At 41.9% G+C, this 15,477-nt stretch overlaps 1 protein-coding gene across 1 annotated transcript in view; it reads right to left on the bottom strand.

The window, feature by feature from the left end:
- The window catches only part of LRIG1 (leucine rich repeats and immunoglobulin like domains 1), an 86,213-nt gene that overhangs the window by 10,599 nt on the left and 60,137 nt on the right, over positions 1-15,477 (bottom strand). Inside the window, exons 5-10 of the mRNA XM_069736557.1 lie at positions 14,724-14,867; positions 9,531-9,674; positions 8,614-8,757; positions 4,628-4,771; positions 2,122-2,202; positions 502-573 (exon numbers count right to left, since the gene is read on the bottom strand). Of these exons, the coding sequence (XP_069592658.1) occupies positions 502-573; positions 2,122-2,202; positions 4,628-4,771; positions 8,614-8,757; positions 9,531-9,674; positions 14,724-14,867 (729 nt within the window). The remainder of the gene's footprint in view (positions 1-501; positions 574-2,121; positions 2,203-4,627; positions 4,772-8,613; positions 8,758-9,530; positions 9,675-14,723; positions 14,868-15,477) is intronic.

Raw genomic sequence — 15,477 nt, 5'->3', positions numbered from 1 at the left:
CCTCGTCATCCCCGGGATATACTGTCCAGGCTGCACTTCATTTATAAAAGGAAACCAGTGCTGATTCAGTGCGAGAAGCATTTATGGTCCTCGGGGAAGGAGAGAGGAAAGGGAAAAAAGATCTGCTCTTCTCTGGCCAAGTTTGCTCCACACAAGTCACTTTCTTAAAGGAAACGTAAGGTGGTGTCCTCCTTGTAAGTGACCGAGGACTTGTGCGCCCGTAAAACGAGCGAGTGTTGTCTATTCTCAGCTTAATCACAAAATAATAAATGCGCCCAAATTTGCCATATGTTCTCTCGCTCCTTTCTTGGCACGACGAGAGGCCAAAGTTGAATCTGACTTGTAATGAGAAGGAAGCAGCTGGTCCGCTCAGATGGACGAGCTTCTCGGCTTACAAAGACGCTATTAAATTGCTTGCAGACCTCTCAAGCAGCTACTTTTGGCAACCCACTGTATAAAAAAAAATAAAAAAAAAATTGCAATGCATGACGGGACACTCACAGGTGCTCCAGGGCCCCCAAGCCTGAGAAAGCGTTTCTGGCCACCGACTTGATCTTGTTTCCAAACAGAGATCTGCAGTTTTCAAACATCAGGGGTCAGACAAACAAAAAAGGGGGAGAAAGGGATAAGAAGAGAAAGCAGAATTAGTCGGGGGTGAAACAGATCTCATGTCCGCTGCACGGCGCGGGTATCAATATCCACGGTGGAGATTAGGGCCTCTCGCTTTCTTTTGCATGCTGTAAAGCGATCCTTTATTATCAGCGATGCAATTTCCCAGCGATGACAGAGCTGAATCACACGTATTCTCTCCTGTGAGAATGCCGCCATTCAGCGCTCTTGTTAGGCCGTGGCTCTAACAAGCCATTAATGACTGTGCTGCCAGACCCTATCCAGCGCCTACAAGTGAATCTCCACCTTTTAATTGCAGACTTTGGCAATCCATACAATTAAAGGGACGTTTATACATATTGTTGTAGCGATATAGCCATGTAGTCGCTCGTCTCACGATAAAAACGACACCTTTTTTGTAGAGATCCGATTTACCAGTCCCGAGAAATCTGGAGTTAAAGCCGTAATGCAAATCAGGCTGAAGGTGCACTGGGGGCGGTACAAGGTAATGGACACACCCCCAACTTGATTTGCATACTGCTTCTACTGTAGATTTCTCAGGACTGGTACATCGGATCTCTACAAAAAAGGTGTCGTTTTCATCGGGAGACAAGCGCCTACATAGCCTCAGCACTATTTCTATACATAACATGCCGATAAACTCACTTTGGTTAAAATCTGCCACCAGTAGGGGGAGCCTAATGTAGACTTTTATTACAGTGTAATGTCTTCCCTATTGGACACTGCAGGCGCGCAAAATGTTATCGCATCTGACCACTAAAATAATATACTACGACATTAATCAGAAAAAAAAAAAATTGGGAACTTAACATGATGCAAACTTTGTCCAGGACTAAAAAGGAAAAAAAAAAAAAAAAAAAGTGCCTAACAGCAGGAAAGAAATGTAAAACAATCACCGATGTAATCCCTGCTGGCCTTGCTGCAGCGATCACAGGTCGCACAATCACGTAGATTATGGCAGCAAAGCCCAAGTATAATGGAGGACTAAACTGGTGAATATTGGTTATTTATTTTTAACGTTTGTTTTTTTTTGCTTTCTTTTTCATCTTGGACAAATTTTTTTTCTATTTTTTGGCTAATTAGTTGTAATTGTTTCTATTCCATTGCAGCTTCCTTATTATTGTAATAATAATCTCATTTTAATTTTTGATAAATCCCACATGATTTTTTTTTTCTTTACAACTTGCTACTTTACCACCATGAGCAAAAGAGATTTTCTTTTACAGTTACAGACCACCCAAAAACTTTTGCCAAACTTTCCCAAAACTTCTTTCACAGCTACCTGGAGCCACTAATGGCGTGATACAATGCAGGTTATTCTAGGGCCAGGGCTATTGAGGACATCTTTGTAGAAGATATATATGTGAACGGGCGTCCTTATTTTTTGTGCGGAGGGGGAGCCTCCCGAATAAAGGACACACCGGGAGGAGGGAGAAATCCTACTGAGTGGGGGGTGGACCAGTGAAAGATCTTAGGAGGTGAAGTACTCACAGCTTGGTCAGGCTGTCCAGGCCTCGAAAGGCCCCATTGCTATCCTCTATTGTGCCCGAGATCTCATTATGGTCCAGCTCCCTGCAGAGAATACAAAAGACAAGGTACAATCAGATTCCGGAAAGGTTTGGAATGTAGGAACAAAAAAACGACCATTAAAATTCAGTGGTGGGATTAACCCTTCCAGGGCCACACCAGATTTGACCACATTGACCATATGATATTATATAGCACACTATGCATAATAATAAAGGTGGTGCATTAATACCCTGCACAAAAAAAAAAATTGAGATAATTCGAAGCAGCGCTAATGATGGATTAGTCGAAAACATCTGGATAATGAAAACTACCCAAATTACCGAGCGACCCCAAAAACGATGGCTGAAGAAACTAGTGTCAAAATGATGCAGAAGCAGAAATGACTTTGGTAATAAAAGTGCCTCATGTGCAAAGTTTTCTTCTTCAAAAAAGGAAGCTATACTGAGCGCGAGGGACGGAGCGAGGGACGGAGCGAGGGACGGAGCGAGGGACGGAGCGAGGGACGGAGCGAGAGAGAGCAAAAAAATATATATATTTTTTTTTATTCCTAGAAACGTTCCTCATTTCATTGTTATATAATTACATATAGTTAGAAAGGCTGATAAAAGACTTAAGTCCATCAAGTTGAACCTTCTCCCAGGACTTCAGACGTACTAGACTGCACATTAGTAATAATAATAATGTACATCCGCGGCGAGTGTCCGAGCGCTGGAATCATTATTTCTATACTAAATCCATAACGGTACAATGCGTCCATGATGCATTCTCACTTCTTCGCTCGGGCGCGCTCTCCCATTGGACACTGGTCGGTGTATTGTAGTGCGGACAATGAGGGGCTTTCGCCCATCGCTCACTCTATTCAGCCCTCTTCTCTCCCATGCCAATTTCCCGTTCTTTCTGGCTGGATGCATCTAAATGCGAGGGTCCCTGTTAATCGCGGGACTGTGAGGTCTTCCAGGGTGACCTCTATCTGAATAGGCCAGTAATTCAGCAGTTTTCACACCAAGTAAAGGCACGCAGACAATGGGCTGTAATTAAAACATGCCCGGCTCCCTTTCACCAGGTGTAGGAGCCTGTGTGCACCCCCGCTTATTAAATTAGAGCTCGCCCGCCATCTCTCTCCCGCTATTCTTCCCCCAGCTGAAAGGATCTCAGGACACGAAAACCTCAACACATCCACATCCTCCAATTCCTTTTTTGGAAAGCTAGCAAATCCCAAATAACGTGCAGCACCAACGGCTGGCACTCTGCTGCCCGGCCCGTGTGCCCGATACTGCGCCTTTAGGTATCTCTGGGGATATGGGGGCAGAAGAAAGGCGGGAAACTGTACAATGTTTTTTTTTTTTCAAAAATTTCTTAATGGCTCATTATTAGAAAACGGAATATTGACTCTACTGGATGCAGTGATTGGAAACTAATTCTTAAGAAATCTGATAACTTTGCTCATTTTCTCAGCCGACTGCAGGATGACAGTGGATATTTTGTTATAAAATGTTGGGTTGAAGTTTGTTGCTTATTTTAGTTAGTAATAGGGTTGTATGAGATTAGAAACAGCGCCACACTTGTCTGCAGGCGCAGTCGGGTATTGCAGCTCCGTGCCATTTGCCTGATACAACAAAGCATTAGAACCTGTTGTATTTTTGTTTTAATTAAATAAGCTTTTGCAAGGGATTAAAAATAAGAACCTTTGAGTAATCAGCTCCTATGCAGATCTATATATCTCCATGGTAACAGACTACCGAAATTCCTGTTTGTAGTCTGATCCTGTGAAAAGGCTAAGGGTACCGTCACACAGTGGCATTTTGATCGCTACGACGGCACGATTTGTGACGTTCCAGCGATATATCCGTGACGTTCCAGCGATCTCGCTGTGTCTGACACGCTCCTGCGATCAGGGACCCCGCTGAGAATCGTACGTCGTAGCAGATCGTTTGAAACTTTCTTTCGTCGTCTAGTGTCCCGCTGTGGCGGCATGATCGCATGGTGTAACAAAGGTGTGCACGATATTGTATATGATGTGCGCATAGTAACCAACGGCTTCTACATCGCACATACGTCATGAAATTTATCGCTCCAGCGTCGTACATTGCAAAGTGTGACAGCAGTCTACGACGCTGGAGCGATATTGTTACGACGCTGGAGCGTCACGGATCGTGCCGTCGTAGCGATCAAAATGCCACTGTGTGACGGTACCCTTACTCATAACCAAAGAAACGTCTCCCTGACTTGCCCGGTCCCAACACGTACTCCGAACAAACAAGTGATGTGTGTATGTAAAGATAATCATCAACGGCTTTCAGGCTCCGCCTTATAACTGGGACTTGTAGTGCCTCAACAGCTGGAGACCGACAGGTTGGAGGCTATCCGAAGACTTCAGGCACAGAAGACGCAGTATCTGCCTCTGCCATTTACAACCACAGCTGCAACAATGATGATGAAGGAACAGCCCTTTAATTTAAATACTTACAATATTCGCAGCTTCTGGAGCCCTTTAAATGCCTCGTCAGCAATCAGATTTATAGAATTATGGCTGAGACGCAGGACAGTCAGCGAGCCCAGGTCGGCAAGGCTTCCCTCGTCTAACCGGGTGAGGTTATTATGAGACAGGACTCTGCGGAGGAGATAGGAAGACATTAGTGGGGAAGGAGAGACACAGTCAGGCCGGAGGAACTAAACTTTCAAATATATTTTATATGTTGTAGTCTCTCGGAGGTGGTGAAATCCGGGTCCTGACACCCCCAACGATCACAGGGAGAAGTGCTCCTTTTATGTTAGAGGGTGCACAGAATGAAATATGGACCCACAAACTTTCTGCTGAGCCTATACAGCCTCCAACAGCTCCTCCCGATCGGGCAGGCAATAGACTGACTGGGCATGTGACTAACCGACCATTCCTCCTGATCGATCGGGCGGGTGACCGACCACTTCTCCTGATCAGGCGAGCGATAGTCTGACCGGGCACACGACTAACTGACTGCTCCTCCCGATCAGCCGAGCGATAGACTGACTGGGCATGTGACTAACTGACTGCTCCTCCCAATCAGGCGAGTGATAGACTGATTGGGCATGCAACTATCAAACTGCTCCTCCCGATCAGGCAAGCGATAGACTGACTGGGCATGTGACTAACTGACTGCTCCTCCCGATCAGGCGAGCGATAGACTGACTGGGCATGTAACTAACCAACTGCTCCTCCCGATCAGGCGAGCGATAGACTGACTGGGCATGCAACTATCAAACTGCTCCTCCCGATCAGGCGAGCGATAGACTGACTGGGCACGCAACTATCCAACTGCTCCTCCCGATCAGGCGAGCGATAGACTGACTGGGCATGCAACTAACAGACTGCTCCTCCCGATCAGGCGAGTGATAGACTGACTGGGCATGCAACTAACCAACTGCTCCTCCCGATCAGGCGAGCGATAGACTGACTGGGCATGCAACTATCCAACTGCTCCTCCCGATCAGGCGAGCGATAGACTGACTGGGCACGCAACTATCCAACTGCTCCTCCCGATCAGGTGAGCGATAGACTGACTGGGCATGCAACTAACAGACTGCTCCTCCCGATCAGGCGAGCGATAGACTGACTGGGCATGTAACTAACCGACTGCTCCTCCCGATCAGGCGAGCGATAGACTGACTGGGCATGCAACTATCCAACTGCTCCTCCCGATCAGGCGAGCGATAGACTGACTGGGCATGTAACTAACCAACTGCTCCTCCCGATCAGGCGAGCGATAGACTGACTGGGCATGCAACTATCCAACTGCTCCTCCCGATCAGGCGAGCGATAGACTGACTGGGCACGTGACTAACCGACCACTCCTCCTGATCGGGAGGGCGACCGACCAACCGATCCTCCCGATCGTGTGATTGAGCATGCTTTCACTTGGTGTAAGCAATAGGTGTGGATCCCAGGACTCTGACCACCACCGAGCAACAGTACATTACAGGGGCTACAATCTATAAAAATTTATTTATTAGGTTAGTTGCAGTTTAAATATTAATTAAAACCCCCCCAAAAAACACACCGTAAAGCCAGTTTCAAACCTAGCAGTTTGCATTATTCTTCAATGTTTTTTCTTTTTTTTCTTTTATGTCAAAGTCAAAAGTGAAACATAAAATGCTCTGTATACAAAAGTACTTCAATTTTTTTTCCCATAGGACTAGAAAAAACAAAATCTTTTTATGCAGAAACAGCGCCACTCTTGTCTGTCGGCCTTGCCTGGTACTAGGTACTACACTCAATGAACAAACTGTAGAGAAAAAGAGCATGTGTAATACCAGACTGCTAAAAAGTGTTTAGGGCTAAAAAAAAAACAAAAAAAAAAAAAAAACTATTTTCCAGAAAAATCTTTTAAGATGTAAGAATATAGAGGCTCGTGTATTTGAGGTCTCATCCCGGCAGCACAACCCTGGTCTGTTCATCCCTGACTAATGAGCTATGCGACACTTTATAAAGAGTTAACTCGCTTACTGGCGGGCACCCAAAATAATGTCTACACTTACTATTTAAAAATTTTCGCCAAGAGATAAACTCATTTCTGAGAAAGGAACCCAAGACCTGGATTTTCTAAAAGCAAGAAAAAGTTCACTTTGATAAAACGCAGAGAAAACATCTGTCACCGGCGGAGCAGGAATAGATCTATATGACCTATATATTATATTTTTGGCTTGTGGTCGCATAATTCAAACATAAAAATGGGGAAAAGGAGCGCGACTCCCGACACTACGAGCTACTGCTGGTTGGGGCATTTCATCATACCGGGTGGCCTGGTGTCCAGAGCCATACATTACTGCGGTGCTGCTCGGAATATTCATGGAGAAGGGCGAGAATATACGGTTTTATTACCCTGAGTAAATAACAGAGTCCTCTGCTCATCATCCTCATCTGTGGCCACAAAGAGCATCTCTCCCTCTGGAGGACCCGTTTTTTTTCTGTGTGTGTAATACTTCATTTACCCTGTGGGGGAGCTGCAGGAAAACTAAACACTGCCAGTTTCCAAGACACTTTCTGATCTACTAATTGTCCAACGAACATTTATTTTTCTTTTTTTAAAAGGGGCTTTCATGTTTTATTTAAATTCTAATTATGATTTAATGCAAACTTTTTATCCAACTTTTTGTGCATTAATTCCTCCTCATTTTTCAACGTCTCAGCTTGCTGTCAATCAGTGTGAATAGCCCTGCTTACTGAAGTTGAGCAAAAAAGTTCACAGGATCCTGGCCATCCTGTGAAACACTCGTGCGAACCTCCTCCTACCTGCCAGCATCCCCGATGCTTCATCTGATTAGTAGGTCTGGGGTCACACATGTATCGCACTGCAAGATAATGATGCTGCGGGCCATAGTAATCTGAAGCAACCCTGGATATCCTGCAGATAGGGCTAGTGATGTGACCGCTGGACCAGAGTCCTGCAAACGTCCTCCTACCTGCCAGCATCCCCCAACACTTCATCTGATTAGTATGTCCGGCGTCCCACGTGCATCGCACTGCAAGATGATGATGTTGCGGGCCCTAGTAATCAGAAGCAGCACTGGGAATCCTGCAGGTAGGAGAAGGTTTGCAGGCTTTGGTCCAGCGGCCATGGACTAGTGACGTGACTGATGGACCCGAGTCCTGCGAACCTCCTCCTACCTGCATCCCCGATTTTTCATCTGATTAGTAGGCCTGATGTCACACGTGCATCACACTGAAAGATAATGATTTTGCGGGCCCTAGTAATCAGAAGTAGTACTGGGGATCCTGCAGATAGGAGAAGGTTTGCAGGCTTTGGTCCAGCAGCCATGGACTAGTGACGTGACTGGTGGTCCAGAGTCCTGTGAACCTCCTCCTACCTGCATCCCTGATTTTTCACCTGACTAGTAGGCCTGATGTCACACATGCATCGCACTGAAAGATAATGATTTTGCGGGCCCAAGTAATCAGAAGTAGTACTGGGGATCCTGCAGATAGGAGAAGGTTTGCAGGCATTGGTCCAGCGGCCATGGACTAGTGACGTGACTGATGGACCCGAGTCCTGCGAACCTCCTCCTACCTGCATCCCCGATTTTTCACCTGATTAGTAGGCCTGATGTCACACGTGCATGGCACTGAAAGATAATGATGTTGCGGGCCCAAGTAATCAGAAGTAGCACTGGGGATCCTGCATACAAGAGAAGTTTACAGGGCTTTGGTCCAGCAGCCATGGACTACTGACGTGACTGGTGGTCCAGGGTACCTGCAAGGCCTGCTCAACTCTACTGCTTACCCTTCGTATAGACCCTAAACGTCCAGTAAGCCCTCTTGGACCGCAGGGTGATACAATGTATGGCTGACCCTAAACGTTAACAACCCTACATTACATTTTGCATTACCACTGCTAATTTGGCTCTCTCCTACATCGCAGGACAGCAGCTGTGACTTCCATTACTATAAGGAGGGCACTCGGAGGGGTCGGAGTCACTTACAGCTCTTGCAGTTTCTGGCAGAAGCTCCAGCCTCCGGAGCGGATTTTGGATATCGAGTTGTTGCTGAGGTACAGTTGCTGCAGGGATCGGAGCCCGTAAAGAGATCCGCTGTTCACTTCTGTCAAGCTGTTATGTTCCAGATGTCTGCAGAGACGGGCGAGCGGGAGGAAGGAGAAAGGATGAAACCGGCGGTTAAAGCATGGCCTTTCCATGCCGTATATACATCCATCATACAAATATTCGCTGCAGATAGAAACAAGGTTGTCACTGTTTACCTAACATTTATTCAGCTGTGGAAGTTCAACTGGAAGGATCCAGACCCGCAACCTGCAAAACGCTGCATCCAAAGCAGCACCCCGCCATATCCATTAATCACCCCGGGCAGGAGGAGCATTATGTAAAGTTTATGATATGAGTAGACCGGACGAAGAGGCACCGGCACACACAACACTTCTGGGGAAAACATGCACTCAGCCATTTAAACCCCCTTGGATGCCTTGGTCAACTAGACTGTGGCATCTAAGGAGTTTGCAAAAATGAAGAAGACATAATATTTAAAACAATTTGTTAAAAAAAAAAAAAAAACACAATAACGGAAATGTTGCACATTTCCTACATGCAATTATTTCACCCACTAATGTTCCCAAGTGGGTTAGGAAAAAAGATCCCAACTTCTAGCTGAGTGCAGCCTCCACTAGAGGGAGCTTCAGAGCCTTGTGTTTTACTATTGAACTCAATGTATACACAATACGCAGCCAGCTCCCTCTACTGGTGGGAGGAGGAAATCAGAATTTTAACATTTACCTTCACGGGAATTTGGAAGCAAGGGTCAGACCTTCCTTTCACTCTATGCCCAGCAGTAATGAAAACTTTATCAAAAACACTATTATGATTCTTTTTTTTTTATAAATACTTACAGAATCTGCATCCTTGCAAGTCCCCAAAAGGCCCCATCAGTGAGTTTGCTGATATTGTTGCGCTGTAACTTTAACGTTTCCAAGCTGTCCAGTCCCTGGAACGTGAGTCCCTCTATCAGGCGAATCCGATTCCGGTTGAGTTCCCTACAAATAGAGGCCTGTCATGTAACAGTGCTACCTCGCTCGCCGGTCCTCAGCCCGCGCCATGACACAGAACCTAGAGTGCACAGTGTGAGGGATAAAGGCCTGGACAATCGGATCGCATGGCTCTCTAATCTCTCGCTCACATCTACACCTCCATGGGGAAATGAGGACCTGCAAGAGGACTGTAGGCCTTTCTACAGAAGTACCAGAAGGATCTGAAAACTCCGATTGTTCCCTCCGCCTTGTCAGGCTGAATTGGTAGTAAAGTGATACTCGCCTAGTTAAACAAATCTCCCAGCGCACCGCTCGAAAGAAACCAAACATGACTTTCTTATTATTAAATAAGTCCCAGGAGCAAACTATGCCAGAAGTGCATTGCAGTTAATTAAAAGTAGGGAGCCTGCCCGACCTGGAACAAGGGTTCTGTTACTTACATGTTATTGCGAGGATAGAAGCAACAACATGACTGCAAACACAATTACACAATGATACACATAATGGGCAGAGCGGCTTACTACACAGATCCGTGCATCAATCAATAGGACGTCTGTCTGTCCTACTGAGCTAAACACTCCCGTCATCCCACAGGGCCATAATACTGCCCCAGAGATAACAGAAAATGTACAGGAACGTAACTAACAGTAAACTAACTACTATAATACTGCCCCCTATGCAAAGGAATATAACTACTATAATACTGCTCCTACATACAAGAATATAACTACTATAATACTGCTCCTGTGTACAAGAATATAACTACTACAATACTGCCCCCTATGTACAATAATATAACTACTATAATACTGCTCCTATGTACAAGAATATAACTACTATAATACTGCCCCATGTACAAGAATATAACTACTATAATACTGCTCCTATGTACAAGAATATAACTACTATAATACTGCCCCTATGTACAAGAATATAACTACTATAATACTGCCCCCCTACGTAGAATAATATAACTACTATAATACTGCCCATATGTACAAGAATATAACTACTATAATACTGCCCCCTATGTACAAGAATATAACTACTATAATACTGCCCCCTATGTACAAGTATATAACTACTATAATACTGCTCCTATGTACAAGAATATAACTACTACAATACTGCCCCCTATGTACAATAATATAACTACTATAATACTGCTCCTATGTACAAGAATATAACTACTATAATACTGCCCCATGTACAAGAATATAACTACTATAATACTGCTCCTATGTACAAGAATATAACTACTATAATACTGCCCCTATGTACAAGAATATAACTACTATAATACTGCCCCCCTACGTAGAATAATATAACTACTATAATACTGCCCATATGTACAAGAATATAACTACTATAATACTGCCCTATGTACAAGAATATAACTACTATAATACTGCCCCTACGTAGAATACTACAACTACTATAATACTGCCCCTACGTACAATAATATAACTACTATAATACTGCCCCTACGTACAACAATACAACTACTATAATACTGCCTCTACGTACAAGAATATCACTACTATAATACTGCCCTATGTATAAGAATATAACTACTATAATACTGCTCCTATGTACAAGAATATAACTACTAGAATACTGCCCCTACGTACAAGAATATAACTACTATAATACTGCCTCTATGTACAAGAATATATCTACTATAATACTGCTCCTATGTACAAGAATATAACTACTATAATACTGCCCCTACGTACAACAATACAACTACTATAATACTGCCTCTACGTACAAGAATATCACTACTATAATACTGCCCTATGTACAAGAATATAACTACTATAATATTGCCCTATGTACAAGAATATAACTACTATAATACTGCTCCTATATACAAGAATATAACTACTATAATACTGCCCTATGTACAAGAATATCACTACTATAATACTGCCCTATGTATAAGAATATAACTACTATAATACTGCTCCTATGTACAAGAATATAACTACTATAATACTGCTCCTATGTACAAGAATATAACTACTATAATACTGCCCTATGTACAAGAATATAACTACCATAATACTGTCCCTATGTACAAGAATATAACTACTATAATACTGCTCCTATGTACAAGAATATAACTACTATAATACTGCTCCTATATACAAGAATATAACTACTATAATACTGCTCCTATATACAAGAATATAACTACTATAATACTGCCCTAGGTACAACAATATAACTACCATAATACTGTCCCTATGTACAAGAATATAACTACTATAATACTGCTCCTATGTACAAGAATATAACTACTATAATACTGCCCCTATGTACAAGAATATAACTACTATAATACTGCCCCCTATGTACAAGAATATAACTACTATAATACTGCCCCCTATGTACAAGTATATAACTACTATAATACTGCTCCTATGTACAAGAATATAACTACTACAATACTGCCCCCTATGTACAATAATATAACTACTATAATACTGCTCCTATGTACAAGAATATAACTACTATAATACTGCCCCATGTACAAGAATATAACTACTATAATACTGCTCCTATGTACAAGAATATAACTACTATAATACTGCCCCTATGTACAAGAATATAACTACTATAATACTGCCCCCCTACGTAGAATAATATAACTACTATAATACTGCCCATATGTACAAGAATATAACTACTATAATACTGCCCTATGTACAAGAATATAACTACTATAATACTGCCCCTACGTAGAATACTACAACTACTATAATACTGCCCCTACGTACAATAATATAACTACTATAATACTGCCCCTACGTACAACAATACAACTACTATAATACTGCCTCTACGTACAAGAATATCACTACTATAATACTGCCCTATGTATAAGAATATAACTACTATAATACTGCTCCTATGTACAAGAATATAACTACTAGAATACTGCCCCTACGTACAAGAATATAACTACTATAATACTGCCTCTATGTACAAGAATATATCTACTATAATACTGCTCCTATGTACAAGAATATAACTACTATAATACTGCCCCTACGTACAACAATACAACTACTATAATACTGCCTCTACGTACAAGAATATCACTACTATAATACTGCCCTATGTACAAGAATATAACTACTATAATATTGCCCTATGTACAAGAATATAACTACTATAATACTGCTCCTATATACAAGAATATAACTACTATAATACTGCCCTATGTACAAGAATATCACTACTATAATACTGCCCTATGTATAAGAATATAACTACTATAATACTGCTCCTATGTACAAGAATATAACTACTATAATACTGCTCCTATGTACAAGAATATAACTACTATAATACTGCCCTATGTACAAGAATATAACTACCATAATACTGTCCCTATGTACAAGAATATAACTACTATAATACTGCTCCTATGTACAAGAATATAACTACTATAATACTGCTCCTATATACAAGAATATAACTACTATAATACTGCTCCTATATACAAGAATATAACTACTATAATACTGCCCTAGGTACAACAATATAACTACCATAATACTGTCCCTATGTACAAGAATATAACTACTATAATACTGCTCCTATGTACAAGAATATAACTACTATAATACTGCCCCTATGTACAAGAATATAACTACTATAATACTGCCCTATGTACAAGAATATAACTACCATAATACTGCCCCTATGTACAAGAATATAACTACTATAATACTGCCTCTACGTACAAGAATATCACTACTATAATACTGCCCTATGTACAAGAATATAACTACTATAATACTGCCCTATGTACAAGAATATAACTACTATAATACTGCCCCTATGTACAAGAATATAACTACTATAATACTGCCCTATGTACAAGAATATAACTACTATAATACTGCTCCTATATACAAGAATATAACTACTATAATACTGCCCTATGTACAAGAATATAACTACTATAATACTGCTCCTATATACAAGAATATAACTACTATAATACTGCCCCTACGTACAACAATACAACTACTATAATACTGCCTCTACGTACAAGAATATCACTACTATAATACTGCCCAATGTATAAGAATATAACTACTATAATACTGCCCTATGTACAATAATATAACTACTATAATACTGCCCCTATGTACAAGAATATAACTACTATAATACTGCCCTATGTACAAGAATATAACTACTATAATACTGCCCTATGTACAAGAATATAACTACTATAATACTGCTCCTATATACAAGAATATAACTACTATAATACTGCTCCTATGTACAAGAATATAACTACTATAATACTGCCCCTATGTACAAGAATATAACTACTATAATACTGCCCCTACGTACAAGAATATAACTACTATAATACTGCCCTATGTACAAGAATATAACTACTATAATACTGCTCCTATATACAAGAATATAACTACTATAATACTGCCCTATGTACAAGACTATAACTACTATAATACTGCCCCTATGTACAAGAATATAACTACTATAATACTGCCCTATGTACAAGAATATAACTGTAGGACATCAGCGTTACGTGTTTTACCATGAATGGCCGTCTACCACTACCGCAGAGTAACCGACAGACAGTGTCCTTACAATAATCACTCTAAGCTTGGAAACTCTCCGCAAAGTTTTATTACCAAAACAAAAGAAGATTTATTTTACTATCACCTTGTAGAACATTTCCTGCCTAATCAGCCCTTGTGTGGTCTGAGCATGTTCGTTCTGCGCCAGACCCCAACTAACGCGCGTGATAAAATTACCGATCACATTAAAGGCCGTTTGAGGCCGAGGCGCCCCCCGATCGGCCCAGAGTCTCCCAGGCTGTGGCTTTATTAGCTGAAATCGGGCCCCTAATCGTAACAAAAATAGCCATTTATCTAAGAAATACATGTTTTATGGGGTGTTGTTTTTGCATTAATGAACACAGGGCATTACAGAGACTATCACAGTGGGCACAGTGATCCCGGCGGTGCGGCCGGTGCAGGGCGGGCGCGCGCCCGTACTTACAGTTGGGTTAGTAAGGGGAGCTTAAACGCTTTGACAGGAAGCTGTGAGATTCTGTTTTTGCTCAGACGAAGTGTAAGCAGAGACCGTGACAGGTTGTCAAATGATCCAGACTCCAGGCTGCTCAGCTTGTTGCTCCCCAGGTTGCTGTAGGAAAGGAATAAAAAAAAAAAATAGAAAAAAAAAAAAGACATTTGCAGAAAAGAAATAAAATGTCAAATATTTCAAAAGTGAAGCAAACGGCATGTTTCTGAAGAATGGACGTGCCTTCTCTCCACAGAGCCAGGCATGCCGCCCTGAAGGTCAACGAGAAAGATGATCGACAAGTTAGAAGCTCCAGAACAGTATGTCCTAGACACATGGTGGGAGATGTACCGGGGAAAGTGCTCACAGCAAAGTGGCAGGTTCCCTGGACTCTGACTATGTCACAACTTGGGAAAATGACAACCGTAAGAACATCTTCAAATTTTCAGATTTAACTTTTTCTTCATAAATCAAATTACAGTAATTCAGAATTTTTGGCCAAAAGTCAACACGAAGCCCAAGCAGTAGGCCTCATTCAGACCTCAGTTTTTCTGTTGACATAAGAGATAATCAGTATGTCAGTTTCATCAGTTTTTTTTCCACTGATAGAAGGTGGAGAATTTTATTTTCTATCAGTAAGTGGATAAACGGACAGCACACTGATGACAGAACCACGGAACCTTAGACTTGCATTGCCGATTTTGATCTGAAACTTGGATCAATATCGGACATG

The sequence above is a fragment of the Ranitomeya imitator genome, chromosome 8, assembly GCF_032444005.1.
Source record: "Ranitomeya imitator isolate aRanImi1 chromosome 8, aRanImi1.pri, whole genome shotgun sequence".
NCBI classification, from domain to species: Eukaryota; Metazoa; Chordata; class Amphibia; order Anura; family Dendrobatidae; genus Ranitomeya; species Ranitomeya imitator.
This window is presented reverse-complemented; position numbering and strand designations above follow the sequence as displayed.